This window comes from Pituophis catenifer, unplaced genomic scaffold (assembly GCF_029215685.1).
Source record: "Pituophis catenifer annectens isolate HBS135680 unplaced genomic scaffold, rPitCat1.0.hap2 SCAF_15, whole genome shotgun sequence".
Classification (NCBI taxonomy): Eukaryota; Metazoa; Chordata; class Lepidosauria; order Squamata; family Colubridae; genus Pituophis; species Pituophis catenifer.
This window is the reverse complement of record NW_027256895.1, coordinates 11,806,908-11,827,117: the sequence shown is the minus strand read 5'-3', so window position 1 is coordinate 11,827,117 and position 20,210 is coordinate 11,806,908. Positions and strand designations below refer to the sequence as shown.

Here is a 20,210-nt window from a genome sequence, read left to right as displayed (position 1 = left end):
AGAATAGAATAGAATAGAATAGAATAGACCTAGTTACCTTCGAGACCACCTGCTGCTACCGACAACCTCCCATCGACCTGTGCGCTCCCACAGAGAGGGCCTCCTCGGGGGTGGTGACCCCCAGGGGGAGGGCCTTCTCTGTGGGGGCACCTACCCTCTGGAACCAGCTGCCCCCAGAGATAAGGAGAATCCAAGACCTTGGTGCCTTCTGCCGTGCCCTTAAAACTTTCTTTTTTCAGCAAGCCAGGCGGGTTTAACATATTTTTAAATATTTTAATTGGTTTGTCATTTTAAACTGGGGTCAAATTAATATATATTCTGTCACAAGTAAATGCCTTATTCTCCATTATGTAAATAATATATGAACAGTGTGTCAGGGGTTAACTTATTCTTCACTTCTTAATGTATTCATACTTTACCACTCCCATAATTAGCTCCACCCATTGTATATATAAGGAGCTGCATACGTTTATTCTGTGCTTCTATCTGTGAATATTCAGTGAATATAGAATGCCTTATGTAAATAAAGAGAGATATATTTGAACTCTAAATTCTTAAACAATTTATTGAGTCTGATCCTGAAAATATCGCAACAATCTGGTAGCAGAGGATGGTTGAATTGACTCAATAAAAACTTAAACATGTCTAAAAGAGATAGGCCCAACACCAGGGCATACAGCAAAGAAATGGAAGAGGATCAAGAAATAATAGATGAATCCACAAATGCAATTTCGAGAGAATCTGAAGAATACACCACAGAAGACGAAGAAATAATAAATGAAGATGATGACCAAGAAGAAAACGAAATAGAAAACAACGAACTCAGGTCAGAGATACTAAAACTCTTAAAAAGCCAAAAGAGCGATGAAAGTCTTGTCGCGGACCTCCAAGATATACTAAAAAACAACGGAGCAGCGAGAGAGAAGCACATCGCTACTGAAAAACCAAAAGACTCAAAAATAGTAAGTGATATGCTTACAGATAAAAATGCAGCGAAGAAGAAAACCAACAATCCCGCGCAAAATTTCGAATGGCAGCCATCTTGGTTTCAACAGACTCCCAAGATGAGCGAAGCAGAGCCAATCAGAAAGCAGGATTCAAAATGTCTGGAGCGAAAAGCCTTACTTGATACGAAAAATGAAAAAGAAAAAGTATATACCTCAGAAGAATCAGAAACAGAGAATGAAGAAGATTCGATAGACATACAAGTAAAGTCAGCAATGAAAACGCTTTTTGTTGCATTTGGACCGAAACTGAAGATTACTAAAAAATCAACCAAAAGGCAAGCAAGCGAGCCAACGCCTCAAAATCTACCCGCTCCTATCCAGACGGCGAAAGCACCGACACCTGAACCCAGAGAGCCCTACAGATACCACCCCACACCGCAGACTGATCCAAGGACCAGCACCTTCAGCAAAAGAAGACGAGCGCCCGCTATCACCAGGACTCCCAAGATCGAGCCGGAGACTGATTCATCAGAAGAAGAACGAAGCGAGGGAGCTGCAGCAGCGAGAACCTCTCACGATGACTCCAGGAACGAAATGAGCAACGCACATGCGCGGGACTACGCAGACAACCCAGGAAGACATGAGATGCAGAGAGAACCATGCAGACTCGTTGCGAGCATTCCCACGCCGTTTTGCAATTTTCGACATTTGCAAGACCACGGACTACCCCCGGTTGTAAGTAATGGACCCAACAATGTTGGGAATTTACCCAGTGACTTCCCAAAGCTGAGAATAGATGGCATTAATTTTCAAGAATGGTATCAGCAGCTCCAGGTTGTCTTTATGAAAGAAAACTTAATGTTTTTTATTACCAACCCCCCAAAAAGACCTTGGACTCTAAAGTTAGATTGCTTACATCATAGAGCATTTTTCTTATTAATTTCCAGTGTGTCCCCTGCCATGTATCACAGTATTAAGCAAAATCTGACTGTCTCAGAAATTATTCAATGCATGTTTAATTTGTTTCACAGTGAAAGCGTAGCCACTACCACAAGAATGTCTAAAGATTTCTTCTCTTCTAGGATAAAGCCAGGGGTTACCATAAGTGAACATTTAATATCTTTAAACAAGATTAGAGCAGAACTGCATTTAAGGGGGGAGGTGATTTCAGATCAAACGATGAAAAGTGTTATCATCAATTCGCTTGACCCATCATGGGATAATTATATGTCACACTTAGACACAATCAATCTAGGATACTTATCCATAGAAAGCCTATCCAATAAGTTAATAGCTGAAGACAATTCAAGGAGAAGTCGTTATAACAACCAAATAGAACACAAACAATATAAAAGGGTAGCATTTCAAGAAAGATACCATGAAACATTTAGGTGCCACAATTGTGGGTCTAAAGAACATAATAGGAGGGATTGTCCCAAAATTCAAAAAGAAAGACATAGGCCAGAATATAGAAATAGGTACAACAACAGACAGTCTTCCATTGATAGATTTAGGTATAGAAGTCCACCCAATTATAGAGAACATAGAGGGGGCAGAGATAATTCAAAGGATAGAAAATCTGGCTCACTGAATGGGCTAAACAAACATGACAACATTAACACACCACAACCAGAGAACAATAATTGGCTTATTGATTCTGGAGCAACTAATCACACTACTACTAATAAAAATATATTATCTTCATTTGTAGAAGATAAATTCGTAATCAAAGTAGCTAACCAAGAAAAAGTTCAAGTTATAGGTAGAGGGAATGTAATCTTACCTGGCCTAGGAAAAATAGAGGGGGTATTACTAATACCTGAAATTCCTCATAACATACTTAGTGCCATAAAACTAAGCAGAGATTCTGACATTAACATTGTGTTCTCAAAAGGAAAAGCAACATTAGAAAAAAACAAAATAAACGTAGGTACAGTAATAACCAAAGGAGGTCTACCTTACTTAATGACAAAGGAGGAATGGTTACACAACATTGATTCAAATATGGAAAATGACAATGAAATAGATAATGGAGACAATAGTAACAGTGACAATGAAGAACGTGAGGTAACCCATAATCACAAAGATACACACAATGAAAAAAAACCTAAGATAGGTAAACCAATTCATGATGAGTGTGCTCATGTCTTACATAGGAAATTAGGACATGCCAGTTTTCCTGTAGTACAAAAGATGACTGAACATGCAGAAGGTGTTAAAATAAAAAATTGTGAAAACTATTTGGAATGCTCAGTATGTAAATCTACAAAGCTCAAAACTAGTCCCAGACCTAGAAAGTCAACGAGATCAACCAACAAAATTTTTGATTTGGTACATATGGACCTAGTTGGTCCACTAACACCATCAATTACTTATAAAAAACGTTATTTTCTAACAATTGTGGATGATTATAGTCGTTATGGATTTGTTTACACATTAAAACATAAGGATGAAACTTTTCAGAAATTTAAAGAGTTTTACAAACGTATAGAGACACAACACAATATTAAAATAAAACAAATCATGACAGATAGGGGATGTGAATTCATGTCTAAAGAATTCTCCCAATGGCTAAAGGACAGAGGAATGTTACATTACACATCTAGTCCATTTTCTGCATTCCAGAACGGAGTGGTAGAGAGAAAGAACTCAACATTACAAACCATGATTAGATGCACTTTAGAAGATGCTGGCTTAGGTAAACAATTCTGGTCAGAAGCCCTACAATACTCTAATTACACACAAAATAGAACTTGGTCCAGCATTGTAAATAAGACACCATACGAAGTGATGTATAATAGGAAACCAAAATTAGCACACATGCACATATTTGGAGTCACTGCAGACGTACACATACCTAAACAACTAAGGCGCAAAGGTGAGAACGTATCCAGGAGACTTAGATTCATGGGGTACGAGACAGGTACAAAAGGATACAGATTTATCGATAATAATAATAAATTTATAGTCTCCAGAACAGCTGTGTTCCATGAACAGGCCAACTGGTCTAAAATACATCTTAATGAAATATTCCCAAACACCAATCCAGATACCAAACTCCAAGAAAAAAGAATTAGAGAAGAGCACAATAACAATACACATAAAAATAAAATTAAAACATGGACAAACAGTCAACATAAAATAAAGACAGATTCATTAACTAAAAAAGAAGCAAGATATTTACATGACAATGATAGTAAACCAGAAAAAGCAATCAGAAGTAGCAGAAATCAAATGCCAAACAAATACAAAGATTATGTAATGTATATGGATGAAGAGCCATCAATACCTAACACATATGAGGAAGTGTTAAAACTTCCTCCTGAAGAAAAGAAAAAATGGGAAGCAGCCATGACTAAAGAGATGGATAGTTTACGAGGGCTAAATGTGTTCACCCCTACAGTGGCACCAAAGGACAAAACTATCATTGGCACTAGGTGGATATATAAAATTAAGAATTTAGAAGGAGGCAATACTCTATACAAAGCTAGATTAGTTGCACAAGGTTATGCACAGAAATATCCCGAGGATTATACAGACACATACTCCCCCACAGTAAGAACAGAGAGTGTCAAAACAGCTCTGGTTATAGCATCAGCACTCAACCTCGATGTGTTTCAATATGACATACAGACTGCGTACCTACACGCAAAGTTAGATAAAGAAATATATGTAAGAGCACCCCACAGTCAATACACAAACAAAAATGAGACTTGGTTATTAAATAAAAGTTTATACGGGCTGAAACAATCTGGTAAACAATGGTATGATTGTTTAGTAAAAGTTCTCAAAACTATGAATTTCAATGCCACTACTGCTGACAATTGCTTCTTTGTTAAAAAAGATAATAATTCCCTAGAATTTGTACTAATCTATGTGGATGACATTTTATACATAGGTAAACATAAAGAAAGGAAAGAGGCATTTGTAACAAAACTGAATGAACATTTTTCATTGAAATCTTTGGGTAAAGTAAATAAGTATCTTGGTGTTCAAATCAGTAAAACCAGAAGAGGATTTAAACTCTCTCAAAGGGACAAAATCATAGAGCTCTTGAATAAATGTAATTTAAGTAACGCTAAGCCCTGTGACACTCCCATGCAAACTGATTTTTTGAAGAATACAGAAGAATCATCTCCTGAATTCAAAGATAATACATTTTACAGGTCTGTCATAGGTTCACTTCTTTACATCTCCAATTGGACTAGGTCTGATATTGCTTTGCCTCTCAATTTATTGTCCAGACACGTCAGCAAACCATCACTATACCATTGGGAAGCTGTCAAAAGGATATTAAGGTACTTGAAAAATAGTTTAGACTTCTGTTTATTGTTGGAACCTAAAAATGTCAAAGAGCCCATCCTCACATGTTACGCCGATGCGGATTGGGCTGGAGATACCTCATGTAGAAAAAGCACATCTGGTTATATATTCTTTCTCAATGACTGTCCAGTTTACTGGTATACTGGCAAACAAGATTTAGTAGCCACCTCAACAACAGAGGCAGAATATGTTTGTCTATCTAAGGCAGCAAATAACCTTGTATGGTTCAATGATTTACTCTCTGACATTTGGAAAAAACCCATTTTGCCTTTTATCATGCATGAAGATAACAAAGCTGCTATCGAAATATCTAGATCTGATGCTATTGGACAAAGATCCAGACATATAGATATAAAATTTAAACACGTGAGACAGTTGTCTCAGGATGGATTTATCAAAGCAGTTCATTGCGAAACATCGGAGCAAATAGCTGACATATTAACAAAGCCTTTGCCATCTAAGCAACATAAATACTTGACTTCCAAGTTACATGTATTATATTGTTCTGAATCTGAATGTAATTGTTGTAATATATCGAATCGGCATTTAGAGGGGGATTTGTCACAAGTAAATGCCTTATTCTCCATTATGTAAATAATATATGAACAGTGTGTCAGGGGTTAACTTATTCTTCACTTCTTAATGTATTCATACTTTACCACTCCCATAATTAGCTCCACCCATTGTATATATAAGGAGCTGCATACGTTCATTCTGTGCTTCTATCTGTGAATATTCAGTGAATATAGAATGCCTTATGTAAATAAAGAAAGATATATTTGAACTCTAAATTCTTAAACAATTTATTGAGTCTGATCCTGAAAATATCACAACATATTCTTTTAATTGTTTTTAATGTTTGTATTGTATGTTTTTTATCTGGCTGTAGACTGTCCTGAGTCCCTCGGGAGAAGGTGTGGTATATAAATTTGAAATAAAATTAAAAAAATAAAATAAAATAGAATAAGGGTAGGGTAGGTAGGATAGGGTAGAGTAGAGTGGAGTGGAGTGGAGTGGAGTGGAGTGGAGTGGAGTGGAATGGAATGAAATGGAATGGAAGAATGGAATGGAATGGAATTCTTTATTGGCAAGCGTGATTAGAAACACAAGGAATTTGTCTCCGGTGCATAAGTTTTCAGTGTACTGTACATACAACAATAGTACTAGATCATTATCATAATCATTGTAAAAATACACTCATCGTAAAGCATTAGATGCAAACAGTCAAACGAGAATTGTAGTCCCAATAGAGGAGAATTTCAGTGCTAATCCTCAGTCAAGATCAGGATTTGAAATAGAGAAAGAAAGGCAACAGTTTTGCAACATAAAAGTGTACATAGATTGTTTCCAAAACCAGAACTATCCATCATAACATGAAAACCATACTGTCACAAAATTTAATTCTGATGTAATTGTGGCCATTGCCAATGCTGTTCCTCTACAGAAGGCCCTGTTGTTCTAGAATGTATTTTTTGAAATCCCAATTTAGACTAGTGACAGCCAGATCTGGCCCTAGGTTTTGCCTTGGTTTGCCTTCCCAATAAGCAACCGAATGGGAAGATCATTTAAAAGAACTTTATTACGATACCCTGATAAAGTGGGATCTCCCTAGGAAAAGGAGAACCTTGAGACCCATCTTACATTCCTTTTTTATGGTTAACACAACAAAGAAAAACGAAAGAGGAAACATATAACATAAGCGTAACTTCTCCTTGCACAGTAAATTAAGTACAAAGCTTGTTTGAAGTTAGATAACCAGATGCCAGTTGATCCTAAGAATCTTTTTCGTATCAGGAGATAAATCACTAGACAGCCTTCTGTAAATTATCATTTCATTTTAGTAATTTTAAAAGCTATCTAATCAATCCATACAACCATATGATAAAAATTTTCCCACATTCCAGTCTGTAATGAACTTGAACATAGAAAATAAGTCAAATTAAAACTATGTTAACTAACAAATTATAAAGCCCATGTCATGTGTCCATCACTATAGCAATAGATGATAGTTGTCTCATCCATCTATATATATAAAAATGGCTGTGTGTCTGTATGTTCCAGCATAACTGTGGAACGCCTCGGGCAATTTCAACCAAACTTGGTACACAGATGACTTGCTCTCTGGAAACAAATACTGTAGGGGTAAGACACTCTTAAAACCCCTCAGGGTGCATATTCTGTTAAAATACAGCCTGTTGTGCCTTCAAATGGCTTCTACTGTGCAGCATAGTGGAGTTGCGATGGTAACGGCTTCACAGTACTCCACAAGGGGGCTCCCTCTGGTAAGGGGGAAAATCCAACATCAGAAATTACTTTTGGTCCAGACATTTTCAACAAGGCTTCAATTATTCTTGAGGACAAATGTATGGCCATGATCACTAAAACATTACTGCAACTCGGCCTGCCTGCACCACTACGAGACTGTCATGAAGTACTTCACACAGATTACATACGAGAAAAGAACTACAATGTCGAACAGCTAAGTGCAAACAGTATATCATGGACAAGGAGCGACTTCTAAATCAATATCAGAAAAAAGCATACCAAATGATCATGGATCAGCTAGCAAAGCAAGAAAGTGGAATCATTTTACTTGATGCTTTGGGGGCACAGGGAAAACATTTTTAACTAATTTAATTCTCGCTGAAAACAGGATTAAGTTGCTTGTCCTGTCTAATACAGGATTGGGATAAATAAATACCCAGGCAATGTCAGGTTATCAGGTAGTGTATTAATGAAATCCAAGTCTGTTTACATTTGTATGAGATCAGCCAAGATTGACAAAGTCCTTCCAACGATTTCTCCTCACAAAATACGTTTGTGCCTCTGCAAACAGTCTCGGAAAGCATCCTTGACTTTCTCATTCCTCAAAGTGTAAATAAAAGGGTTCAGTAATGGGGTAACCACAGCAGTAAGAACTGCCACAGCTTTCTGAGCATCCCGAGATCGACCCTTGCTGGGCAAAGAGTACATGAAGATGGCACTGCCGTAGAAGATGGAAGCGACCGTGAGGTGAGAGGCACAGGTTGAAAAAGTCTTCCTACGACTGCCACTGGTCTTCATCTTCAAGATAGTCACAATTATGTAGAGGTAAGAGACAACAGTGACACACAAAGAGCTGAGTAACATCAGAGCAGAGAGGCTAGATTCCAGCCTCAGGAGAGTATCTACATCATTGCAAGAAAGCTGGATCAGTGGAGCATAGTCGCAGAAGAAATGATCGATCACGTTAGAGCTGCAGAAGGACAGTTGGCCCAGGAGAAAAATTGGCAAAAAACTACTCATAAAAGAACCAATCCAGTAGCCCAACACGAGACTCACACAGATCCGCCCATTCATGATGATGGTGTAGCGCAATGGATGGCAGATAGCAATGTAGCGGTCAAAGGCCATCACGGCAATGATGATGATCTCACAGGTACCAAAGAAGAAATAAGAGTAGCACTGAATGACGCAGCCCAAGAAAGAGATCGATTTGTCCATAGAAACTAGATTGGTCAACATCTTCGGTGTGATTGACAGAACGAAAAATACCTCCAGAAAGGAGAGGTTGCAGAGGAAGAAATACATGGGGGTTTGCAAACGTTGGTCCACGCATACCAGAGTGATGATCATGAGGTTCCCAGCCAAAGTGAAAAACAACACAACCAGGAGCAATGAAAAAAGGAAGAGTTCCATGGGCCTAGGTAGTTGGAAGCCAATTAGGATGAACTCGGTCACTTGGGTTGTGCTATTCTGAGTCCTAGTTCCCATCATGAATTTGCTAGTGGAGAAAAATCAAGCCAAGAAAAAAACTCACTGCAGATTGGTGCCCTTAAATATATATATTTTACCTTCTTCTCTTGAGTCCCAAGTTCAAACCTGGAGACCTCTCACCAAAGAGTGCCAGAAACAGCCTCCTGAAGCCAAGAGACTGGGGTCTACTCCATCAGGCTTCTTCTCATAGAAATGCACCAACTGGGAGAAAATATGTTGAAGTTATACAATGAAGCCATGGAGAAAGCTAAAATTCCAAAGACATGGACAGAAGCAATAATCACAATCATACCAAAAGAAGATACAGATCTCCAGCAAATTCAAAACTATAGACCTATCTCATTACTGAACACTGATTACAAAATATTTGCAGCAATTCTGGCAGAGCGAATTAAATTAGTACTAAATACATACATACATGCAGACCAAAATGGATTTTTGCCAGGACGCCAAATAAAAAACAACATGAGAATAATACTTAACATTCTAGAATACTCTGAAGCACATCCGGAAAAACAGGCTTCGTTGGTTTTCCTTGATGCCCAAAAAGCTTTCAATAACCAAAACTGGAAATTAATGATTAGACAAGTACAAAATATGCAAATTCGGGAAAAATTTGGAAAAATTATAGAAGAAATTCATACTAAGCAAACAGCAGGGATAATTATGAATGACGACATAACAGATAAATTTAATATAACAAAAGGAATCAGACAAGGCTGCCCACTCTCACCTTTATTTTACATACTATCTTTGGAAATACTTCTGAAAAAAATTAGAGAAGATCAAGGAATTGAAGGTTTAAAAATTAATAAAGAAGAATACAAACCTTTGCTGATGACCTAGTGTTTATAACAGAAAACCCCATGGAATCTATACCAAATCTGTTTCAAAAAATAGAAGAGTTTGGAGAAGTGGCTGGACTGAAAATGAATAAAAGCAAATCGAAAATAATTTCGAAAATCGAAATTAATTGTAAAAAAATTTACGAAAAATCAAGAAAAAGAATTAACAGATAGTATACAAATCCAAACAATGAAAAAAATAAAATACTTAGGAATCTGGCTATCCACAAGAACTTCAGCAATAAAAGAAAATCATTATGACAAGCTAATAGAACAAACAAAGAAGGATTTAGAAAAATGGAAAAACTTACATATCTCATTTTTAGGAAGAATTTCGGCCATTAAAATGACTATATTGCCTAAATTTCTACATCTGTTTCAGGTTACCCCAATAAAAATAGACAAATCGTTCTTTGAAAATTTGAATAAAATGAGATCTAAATTTATATGGCGAGGGAAAAAGCCACAAATAAAATTTAAGCTGCTTCAGGATACAACAGATAGAGGAGGAGCTGCACTCCCAGATTGGGAGACATATTATCAAGCAGCAGTACTGTCCTGGGTCAAAGACTGGATAGAATTAAAAAATCTTAGAACCTTAACAATTGAGGGACACAAACTTCAAATTGGCTGGCACTCCTTTATGTGGGACGAAAGATACAAAACACATTCATACTTTAAAAGACACACAATAAGAAACTCATTATTACAAATTTGGCTCAAAATCAAAAAACAACACTATTTGAAAATACCAAATTGGCTATCATCAGTAGAATCAATTAGACACCCAAATTTAACAGATAAGACAAAAATAATTAGATATAAAGATTTAATTGACTATCAAGGTAAACTGAAGACAAAACAACAAGTATGTGGAATGTGGAAATTTTAAATGTGGAAATTTTAAATTTTAAATTTGTCTTATTTTAGGGTCATGGGTAAGGCATTTTAAATTGGGGAGCCATTTTGGATTTAATTCTGTTTTAAACGTATTTTAATGTTTATATTGTATGTTTTTAATTTTGGCTGTTCACCGCCCCGAGTCCTTTGGGAGAGGGGGCGGTATAAAAATCTAATAAATAAATAAATAAATAAATAAATAAATAAATAAATAAATAAATAAATAAAGTGGAGACAGACATAGAAAGGGAAATAGATTGGTGGACGTACACCCAAATACAGTCTAAATATAGAGAACATATAAAAATATATGAAATTCATAAACAAAAACAAGAAATAGATAAAATTATACTAGATTCAGAAAATAAACTAAGTAGTAGAATTTACAAATTTCTTTTACAGTACAAAATGGAAGAAGAGACAGTCAAGGAAACGATGATTAAAAGGGCTCAAAACATCAAACATACAATCAACTTGGATAAATGGGGAAAGTTTTGGCAAGTTAACATAAAATTAACAAGAGCAGTGGCGTACAAGGAAAACCAACTGAAAATGTTTTATAGGTGGCACATGTCTCCAACTAGACTGGCAAAAATACAACCTAAAAATAGTCTGATCTGCTGGAAGTGTAAGAAGACACACGGAACCTTCTATCATCTATGGTGGACATGCCCGGCAGCAAAGAAATTTTGGTCTAATATTAAAAAATGGTTGGAACAAATAACAGAAACACAGATAGACAAAGAACCAGAAATGTTTTTATTCAGAATTTTTAATAAATCATACCCTAAAGATATTAAATATCTCACAATTCACATACTAACAGCTGCAAGAATAATATACGCAAAAAATTGGAAACAAGAAAAAATGCCAAACGAAACAGAATTAATAGAAAATTTTTTAGAATGCGCTGAAATGGATAGGTTAACCAAAGAAATACAAGAAAGAGAAGAATCAGATTACTATAAAATATGGAATAAATGGTATAATTGGTTAAAAACTAGAAATAAACAAAAAACCTAGAGGGGAAATATTACCGATATAGAAAATGTTATTATATTAAGGAGAGGTGAAGAAATATATAACAAGCAGAAGGTCACTTTGAAACAGTGCTTAAGAAGGAAACAAAATTTCTTTTGTTTATATGTTGTATAAATGTTTCTTGTGTGTATGTAATGTTATGTTTTTTTTAAATATTTATACTCTAATAAAAAATATTTTAAAAAGAAAAAAAAAAAGAAAGAAATGCACCAACATTGAAATGCCTTCTCCCCAGGAGCACAACCTGGGTAATGATAGTCACCTGTCCTTCAGAATGTGACTCTGTAAAAAAAAAGATATTTTGCTTGAATCATTGCTTTTCAGTGCCCTGGATGCATGTGTGGTTTTTAATAAAACAAGACCTTGCTGGCATTGCTGCTGTTATGTGATATTCACTCAAAGTATTCAGAAAAAACAGAATAACAGAGTTGGGAGGGACCTTGGAGGTCTTCTAGTCCAACCCCCTTCTTAAAAACTGCCAGTGTTGGAGCATTCACAACTTCTGGAGGCAAGTTGTTCCACTGATTAATTGTTCTAACTGTCAGGAAATTTCTCCTTAGTTCTAGGTTGCTTCTCTCCTTGATTAGTTTCCACCCATTGCTTCTATTGCACCTACCCTTAGGTGCTTTGGCTCCCTCTTTTTTGTGGCAGCCCCTGAGATATCGGGAGACTGCTATCATGTCACCCCTAGTACTACTTTTCATAAGACTAGACATATCCCGTTCCATCAACCGTTGTTTATATGTTTTATCCTCAAGTCCCCTAATCATCTTTGTTGCTCTTCTCTGCACTCTTTCTAGAGCCTCAACATTTTTTTTTACATTGTGGTGACCAAAACTGAATGCAGTATTCCAAGTGTGGCCTTATTAAGGCATTATAAAGTGGTATTAACACTTCATGTGATCCTGATTCTATCCTTCTGTTGATGTGTAGACTTTTTTGGCAGCTGCTGCACACGGCTGGTTCATATTCCTTTCCATATTTCATGCTCAAAGACTGTCTATAATATTAAAACTCTAGCATGAACGCCTTTATATAAAAGTATATGGAGATACTTCTGTTTATATAAAGTATATAAAGACACAGTATATCAACACACTGAAAGCTTCTACACTGGAGATAGCAATAGCAATAGCACTTACTTATATACCACTTCACAGTGCTTTACAGCCTTCTCTAAGCTGTTTACAGAGTCAGCCTATTGCCCCCAACAGTCTGGGTCCTCATTGTACCCACCTCGGAAGGATGGGTATGCTGAGTCAACCTTGAGCCTGGTGAGATTTGAACTGCCAAATTGCAGGCAGCCGGCAGTCAGCGGAAGTAGCCTGCAGTACTGCACTCTAAGCACCCTGCCACCATAGGCTCAGATAAATTCCTTGTGTCTAATCACACTTGGCCAAACAAAGTATTCTCTAAGTAATGTACATTCAACAAAATATGGAGAGCTCAAAAAACGTACTAGGGGAAAATTGAGAGATCCATGCAGGAACTCTTTTAACTTACCACAAGTGGTTTTCAGTTCTTCTATTGGTAGAAGTGCCTGGCTAGGTGGCTCGGTGGCTAAGAGGCTGAGTTTGTCAATCAGAAAGGTCAGCAGTTCGGCGGTTCGAATCCCTAGTACAGGTCTCCTGCATGAGCAGGGGGTTGGACTAGATGACCTCCAAGATCCCTTCCAACTCTGTTAGTTACTGAACTAAAACACATTGGCCATAAGAGACATTTCTTTTAAGTCAAGTAGAATGTGCAATAATAAGATGAAATCTCTTAGGCGACATTAATGTGAAATATTCTGTACTCTCTTCTATCAATGGAGTTTTGCACCCTTCTCCTCTGAAGCTTCCAATGCTGTTGGTTGTCGTACCTTCTTGACTGACAGGCAGAATGATGCTCTCACCTAAAGCCTTTCTTCAGGCAGCTATTTAGTGGAGTCTATGTCTTCTGGTAGGAAGAACCCAGCTGGTTCTCTGGAACTGAAATTCTACATATAAAGATTGCTCCCAATCCAATCAATTTAATCCTGAAAACACAATTGCTGAGGTTCTATGAATGACCCTCATCTTCTGTGCTACTTCAAATAACACACGGATTTCTGAATTATCATGGATAGTGAAGTTTTGCTTATAATACCCTTGAGCTGTAGGCTTAGAAGCCATTGAGGACAAAGGTGAACTAGAACAGTTCCTTTCCCAGTTTAAGGTCCTCAGCTCTTACATCTCTTCCTCTGACTGTGACCACGTGAAGTTTTAATACCACTCTATAATGCCTTGGTAAGACCACACTTGGAATACTTGGTCACCATGATGTAAAAAGGATGTTGAGGCTCTAAAAAGAGTGCAGAGAAGAGCAATAAAGATGATATATATATATTTTATTTATATGCTTCCCTTCTCCGGAGACTCAGGGTAGCTTACAAGGCATTAAACAATAGCCATCATACTTTTGTATATTTTATACAAAGTCAGTTTATTGCCCCCACAAACTGGGTCCTCATTTTACCTACCTTAGAAAGGATGGAAGGCTGAGTCAACCTTGAGCCTGGTGAGAATTGAACTCACAGTAATTGCAGGCAGCTGGAAGCTAAATACTACCTTTAACAGTAGCATTAGTCTGCTGTGCCACTCAGGCTCTTTTTAGACAACTGGATTAGATTAGATTAGATTAGATTAGATTAGATTAGATTAGATTAGATTAGATTAGATTAGATTAGATTAGATTAGATTAGATTAGATTAGACAGCTGGAGGCTAAAATACATGAGGAAGGGTTGCAGGAATTGGATATGTCTATTTTGATGAAAAGAAGGACTAGGGGTGACATGATAGCAGTGTTCCAATATCTCACGGGTTGCCACAAAGAAGTCAAGCTATTCTCCAAAGCACCTGAGGGCAGGAGAAGAAGCAATGAAAAGAAGCTAATCAAGGAGAGAAGCAACCTAGAACTAAGGAGAAATTTCCTGGCAGTTAGAACAATTAATCAATGGAACAACTTGCCTTTAGAAGCTGTGTGTGCTCCATGATTGTCTTTAAAAACTGGAGGTTTTTAAAGAAGAGATTGGAGAGCTCTTTGTCTGAAATGGTAAAGGGTTTCCTGCCTGAGCAGGGGGTTGTTGGATTAGAAGACCTCCAATGTCCCTTCCAACTCTCTTATTCTATTAAGAGAATACTTCCAATTGGTCATACCTGATATAAGTGATGTGAGGGGGAAAAAATCACCAGACTGATGTTAATTCTTGGCGGGTTCCTGTTGCTATCTCTGAATCATGAATAGACAATTGAATGATACAATCTTTATCCAAAAGCCTCACAACAATCCTTCTCATAAGGTGTACATGAACTGGGAGAAACTAGTGGCATGAAGATTGGGGATTCCTTGGCGACAATCATCAGTGAGAGGTATAGTTGCATCTGGAAGAAGACTGGAAGTAGTGGATCCTATTTTCATCTCCACATCCCAAACTTTCAGCAGGAAGATCTCACGGGGCCGCTTCCAATCCAGTCTTCTTTTGACTAGCATTCTGATGGCTTTGCCTACACATAGAGTATGCTTGTATTTTCCTTCATCCTGTGACACTTTCACCCAAAATGAACTTAGCAGATGATTAACTCCTAGCTATGCAGTAATATCCCTCTTGACAATCAGTTAAATAAATTGGCATTTAAAAAGTATAAATTGAGTTACTTCCATGGAGACATTTGTTAATTGGTTCCCCAGAGGGTAAAGTTTGTAAATATATTTATTCATTCTGGTGGCATCAAAACTTTAATGATGTTAGGCCTAATTTTCCTAGCTTGAAGGGCATATTGTAGAAAGTTAGCCCCCAGCCCTCTCTTAGAAGAATTAAATATTCTGAGGAATATTAAAAAGGCAACACAAGATTATCTAAAATGAGCAAAAACTTCTCACCGATGTGTTGGAAATGCAAGACAAAGCTAGGGACTTTTTGTCATATGTGGTGGGAGTGCTCAAAAGCTAGAGATTTTTGGCACCAGATAAAATGATGGCTGGAAGAGATGTTAACTCAAAATATAGAGTTAAAGCCAGAACTTTTTCTTTTGGGTATTATTTTTATTTTATTTATTTTATTTTATTTTATTGAATTTCTATACCGCCCTACTCCCGAAGAACTCAGGGCGGTGAACAGCCATAAAATAAAACACATACATATACAAAATTTAAAATCGAATAAAATGAATTAAATAAATTTGGCTGAATTAATACCCATAATTTAAAATACCCATATTTTAAAATACATTAAAATTTAAAATTTGCACTTAAAAGGGAGAACATTTAGGCGAGGCCAGCTTGATGAAATAAAAGAGTCTTCAGCTTGCGGCGGAAGGTGCGCAGATCCGGAATCCTCCGTATCTCTGGGGGGAGCTCGTTCCAGATCGTCGGTGCCCCCACAGAGAAAGCTCTCCCCCTAGGGGCTGACAGCCAACATTGTTTGGCCGACGGCACCTGGAGGAGCCCCTCTCTGTGGGAGCGTACTGGTTGGTGGGAGGCTATTGATGGTAGTAGGCGGTCCTGTAAGTATTATAAAGGACAAATATAACAAGGGAACAATATATTTAATGTTACATATTTTAAAGGAGCAAGATTGGCCTTCACACAAAACTGGAATAATAAAGAGACCCCCTCAGAAGGAGAGGTATAAACAAGATACTGACTTGTGCTGAAATGGACAGATTGATTCTAGAACTCAAAGATAAGTGTGATACGGACTATTATGAAATCTGGAATAAACTGTATTATTGGTTGGAGAGGAGGAGGAATGTCAGGACAAAGGATTATTGATAAGTCAAAAGTTTAAAAATTTTCATGTTAGTTTTCTGTGACAAATAGGAATGGTATCGGTATTGTAATTTTCACAGATGAAAGAATCCATATGTTTGAATTGTGTTAGATTGTATATATTAACATAGTGAAAATGAACTGTATTTGTCGTAAGGTAAAACTTGATGGAAATGTTCAAACCAAAAAAGTCGCACCATGTCCAATGTTTTTAATTGTATTATAAATAAAAAACTTTTTAATAAAAAAAAGACAGGATCTTCTTCTTGTGCAATGTCCATCATTGGATGTTGACACTACCTCGTGTCGTCGGATGATTTCTCCCAGTGGTTTCATGTAGATGTTAAGTAGGAGGGGAGAGAGGACTGAGCCCTGAGGCACCCCGCAGACGAGGGGCCTAGGGGACGACCTCTGTCCTCCTACCATCACCCACTGTGATCAACCAGAGAGATAGGAGGTGAACCACCGCAACACGGTGCCTCCCACTCCCAGCTCTCTTAGTCGCCCCAGAAGGATACCATGAAAGCCGCTGAGAGGTCAAGTAGCACCAAGATAGAGGAATGACCCCTGTCTCGGGCTCGCCAGAAATCATCCATCAGCATAACCAAGGCAGTTTCCGTGCTGTAGCCAGGTCTGAAGCTGGACTGAAAAGCGTCCAGATAATCCATTTCATCCAAACTTTCAAGTTCTGGTCACGTTTTGTGATGTTCTGCAATTCTTCCTCAGATATCTGCTCTCTGAATCCACTAGCTAATGGAATTAGAAACGGCCAAGTCCACTTGATTTCCACCATTTTCAATGAGTTTTACAAATGTGTGTTTCTACTTTTCTGCTTGAAATCGATTGAGAGAGAACTGATTACAGGTAATCCCTGGTTTATGAGCATTTTCTTAGTGAACATTCAAAGTAACTCGATTAGCGCCCCTTAGCATATCTGGCCCACAGGCCGAAAGTTTGACAGCCTTGGATTATGTTTTTGATGGACTTCTGGACAAGATCCAGGAGAGAACCCCAAAACATTGGGTGGCCATGTGTGTCCTTAAGAATTCAGTTTAACCTCCCAGTCTAGCACATACTTACTGGCCTTGTATTGATTAGTACTTGAATAAGCTTTTGAACCTGGAGAAAACTGAATAGATGCTGAAACCTCAAAACTGGGATTTAAGAGGACCAATGTTTCATCTTGCCTAAAAGGAGGATAGAATAGAATAGAATAAAGAAAGGGAATAGAATAGAATAGAATAGAATAGAATAGAATAGAATAGAATAGAATAGAATAGAATAGAATAGAATAGAATAGACCTAGTTACCTTCGAGACCGCCTGCTGCTACCGACAACCTCCCATCGACCTGTGCGCTCCCACAGAGAGGGCCTCCTCGGGGTGCCATCAGCCAAACAATGTAGGCTGGTGACCCCCAGGGGGAGGGCCTTCTCTGTGGGGGCACCTACCCTCTGGAACCAGCTGCCCCCAGAGATAAGGAGAATCCAAGACCTCGGTGCCTTCCGCCGTGCTCTTAAAACTTTCTTTTTTCAGCAAGCCGGGCTGGCTTAACATATTTTTAAATATTTTAATTGGTTTGTCATTTTCAACTGGGGTCAAATTAATATATATTCTTTTAATTGTTTTTAATGTTTGTATTGTATGTTTTTTATCTGGCTGTACACCGTCCTGAGTCCCTCGGGAGAAGGTGTGGTATATAAATTTGAAATAAAATAAAAAAAAATAAAATAAAATAGAATAAGGGTAGGGTAGGTAGGATAGGGTAGAATAGAGTGGAGTGGAGTGGAGTGGAGTGGAGTGGAATGAAATGGAATGGAAGAATGGAATGGAATGGAATGGAATGGAATGGAATGGAATGGAATGGAATGGAATGGAATTATTTATTGGCAAGTGTGATTAGAAATACAAGGAATTTGTCTCCAGTGCATAAGCTTTCAGTGTACTGTACATACAACAATAGTACTAGATCATTATCATAATCATTGTAAAAATACACTCATCATAAAACATTAGATGCAAACAGTCAAACGAGAATTGTAGTCCCAATAGAGGAGAATTTCAATGCTCATCCTCAGTCAAGATCAGGATTTGAAATAGAGAAAGAAAGGCAACAGTTTTGCAACATAAAAGTGTACATAGATTGTTTCCAAACCCAGAACTATCCATCATAACATGAAAACTACACTCTCACAAAATTTAATTCTGATGTAATTGTGGCCATTGCCCATGCTGTTCCTCTACAGAAGGCCCTGTTGTTCTAGAATGTATTTTTTGAAATCCGAATTTAGACTGGTGACAGCCAGATCTGGCCCTAGGTTTTGCCTTGGGTTACCTTCCCAATAAGCAACCGAATGGGAAGATCATTTCAAAGAACTTTATTAGGATACCCTGATAAAGTGGGATCTCCCTAGGAAAAGGAGAACCTTGAGACCCATCTTACATTCCTTTTTTATGGTTAACACAACAAAGAAAAACGAAAGAGGAAACATATAACATAAGCGTAACTTCTCCTTGCACAGTAAATTAAGTACAAAGCTTGTTTGAAGTTAGATAACCAGATGCCAGTTGATCCTAAGAATCTTTTTTGTATCAGGAGATCAATCACTAGACATCCTTCTGTAAATTATCATTTCAGTTTAGTAATTTTAAAAGCTATCTAATCAATCCATACAACCATATGATAAAAATTTTCCCACATTCCAGTCTGTAATGAACTTGAACATAGAAAATAAGTCAAATTAAAACTATGTTAACTAACAAATTATAAAGCCCATGTCATGTGTCCATCACTATAGCAATAGATGATAGTTGTCTCATCTATCTTTATATATAAAAAATGGCTGTGTGTGTGTATGTTCCAGCATAACTGTGGAACGCCTCGGGCAATTTCAACCAAACTTGGTACACAGATGACTTGCTCTCTGGAAACAAATACTGTAGGGGTAAGACACTCTTAAAACCCCTCAGGGTGCATATTCTGTTAAGATACAGCCTGTTGTGCCTTCAAATGGCTTCTACTGTGCAGCATAGTGGAGTTGCGATGGTAACAGCTTCACCGTACTCCACCAGGGGGCTCCCTCTGGTAAGGGGGAAAATCCAACATCAGAAATTACTTTTGGTCCAGACATTTTCAACAAGTCTTCAATTATTCTTGAGGACAAATGTATGGCCATGATCACTAAAACATTACTGCAACTCGGCCTGCCTGCACCACTACGAGACTGTCATGATGTACTTCACACAGATTACATACGAGAAAAGAACTACAATGTCGAACAGTTTAGAGAAAACAGTATATCATGGACAAGGAGCGACTTCTAAATCAATATCAGAAAAAAGCATACCAAATGATCATGGATCAGCTAGCAAAACAACAAGGTGGAATCATTTTACTTGATGCTTTGGGGGCACAGGGAAAACAACTAATTTAATTCTCGCTGAAAACAGGGCTCAGGATTAAGTTGCTTGTCCTGTCTAATACAGGATTGGGATAAATAAATACCCAGGCAATGTCAGGTTATCAGCTAGTGTATTAATGAAATCCAAGTCTGTTTACATTTGTATGAGATCAGCCAAGGTTGACAAAGTCCTTCCAACGATTTCTCC

The 20,210-nt window shown here is 37.5% G+C and overlaps 1 protein-coding gene across 1 annotated transcript; it reads right to left on the bottom strand.

Moving 5' to 3' along the window:
• Nucleotides 1-8,075: 8,075 nt before the first annotated feature.
• On the bottom strand, nucleotides 8,076-9,026 carry LOC139324710 (olfactory receptor 6M1-like). The gene has a single exon (XM_070954449.1). The coding sequence runs from the start codon at nucleotides 9,024-9,026 to the stop codon at nucleotides 8,076-8,078; it is 951 nt and encodes a 316-aa protein (XP_070810550.1).
• Nucleotides 9,027-20,210: the final 11,184 nt, after the last annotated feature.

Excerpts from the sequence above, each read along its gene's own strand:
- LOC139324710 (XM_070954449.1), bottom strand. The coding sequence starts at position 9,026 with ATGATGGGAACTAGGACTCAGAATAGCACAACCCAAGTGACCGAGTTC.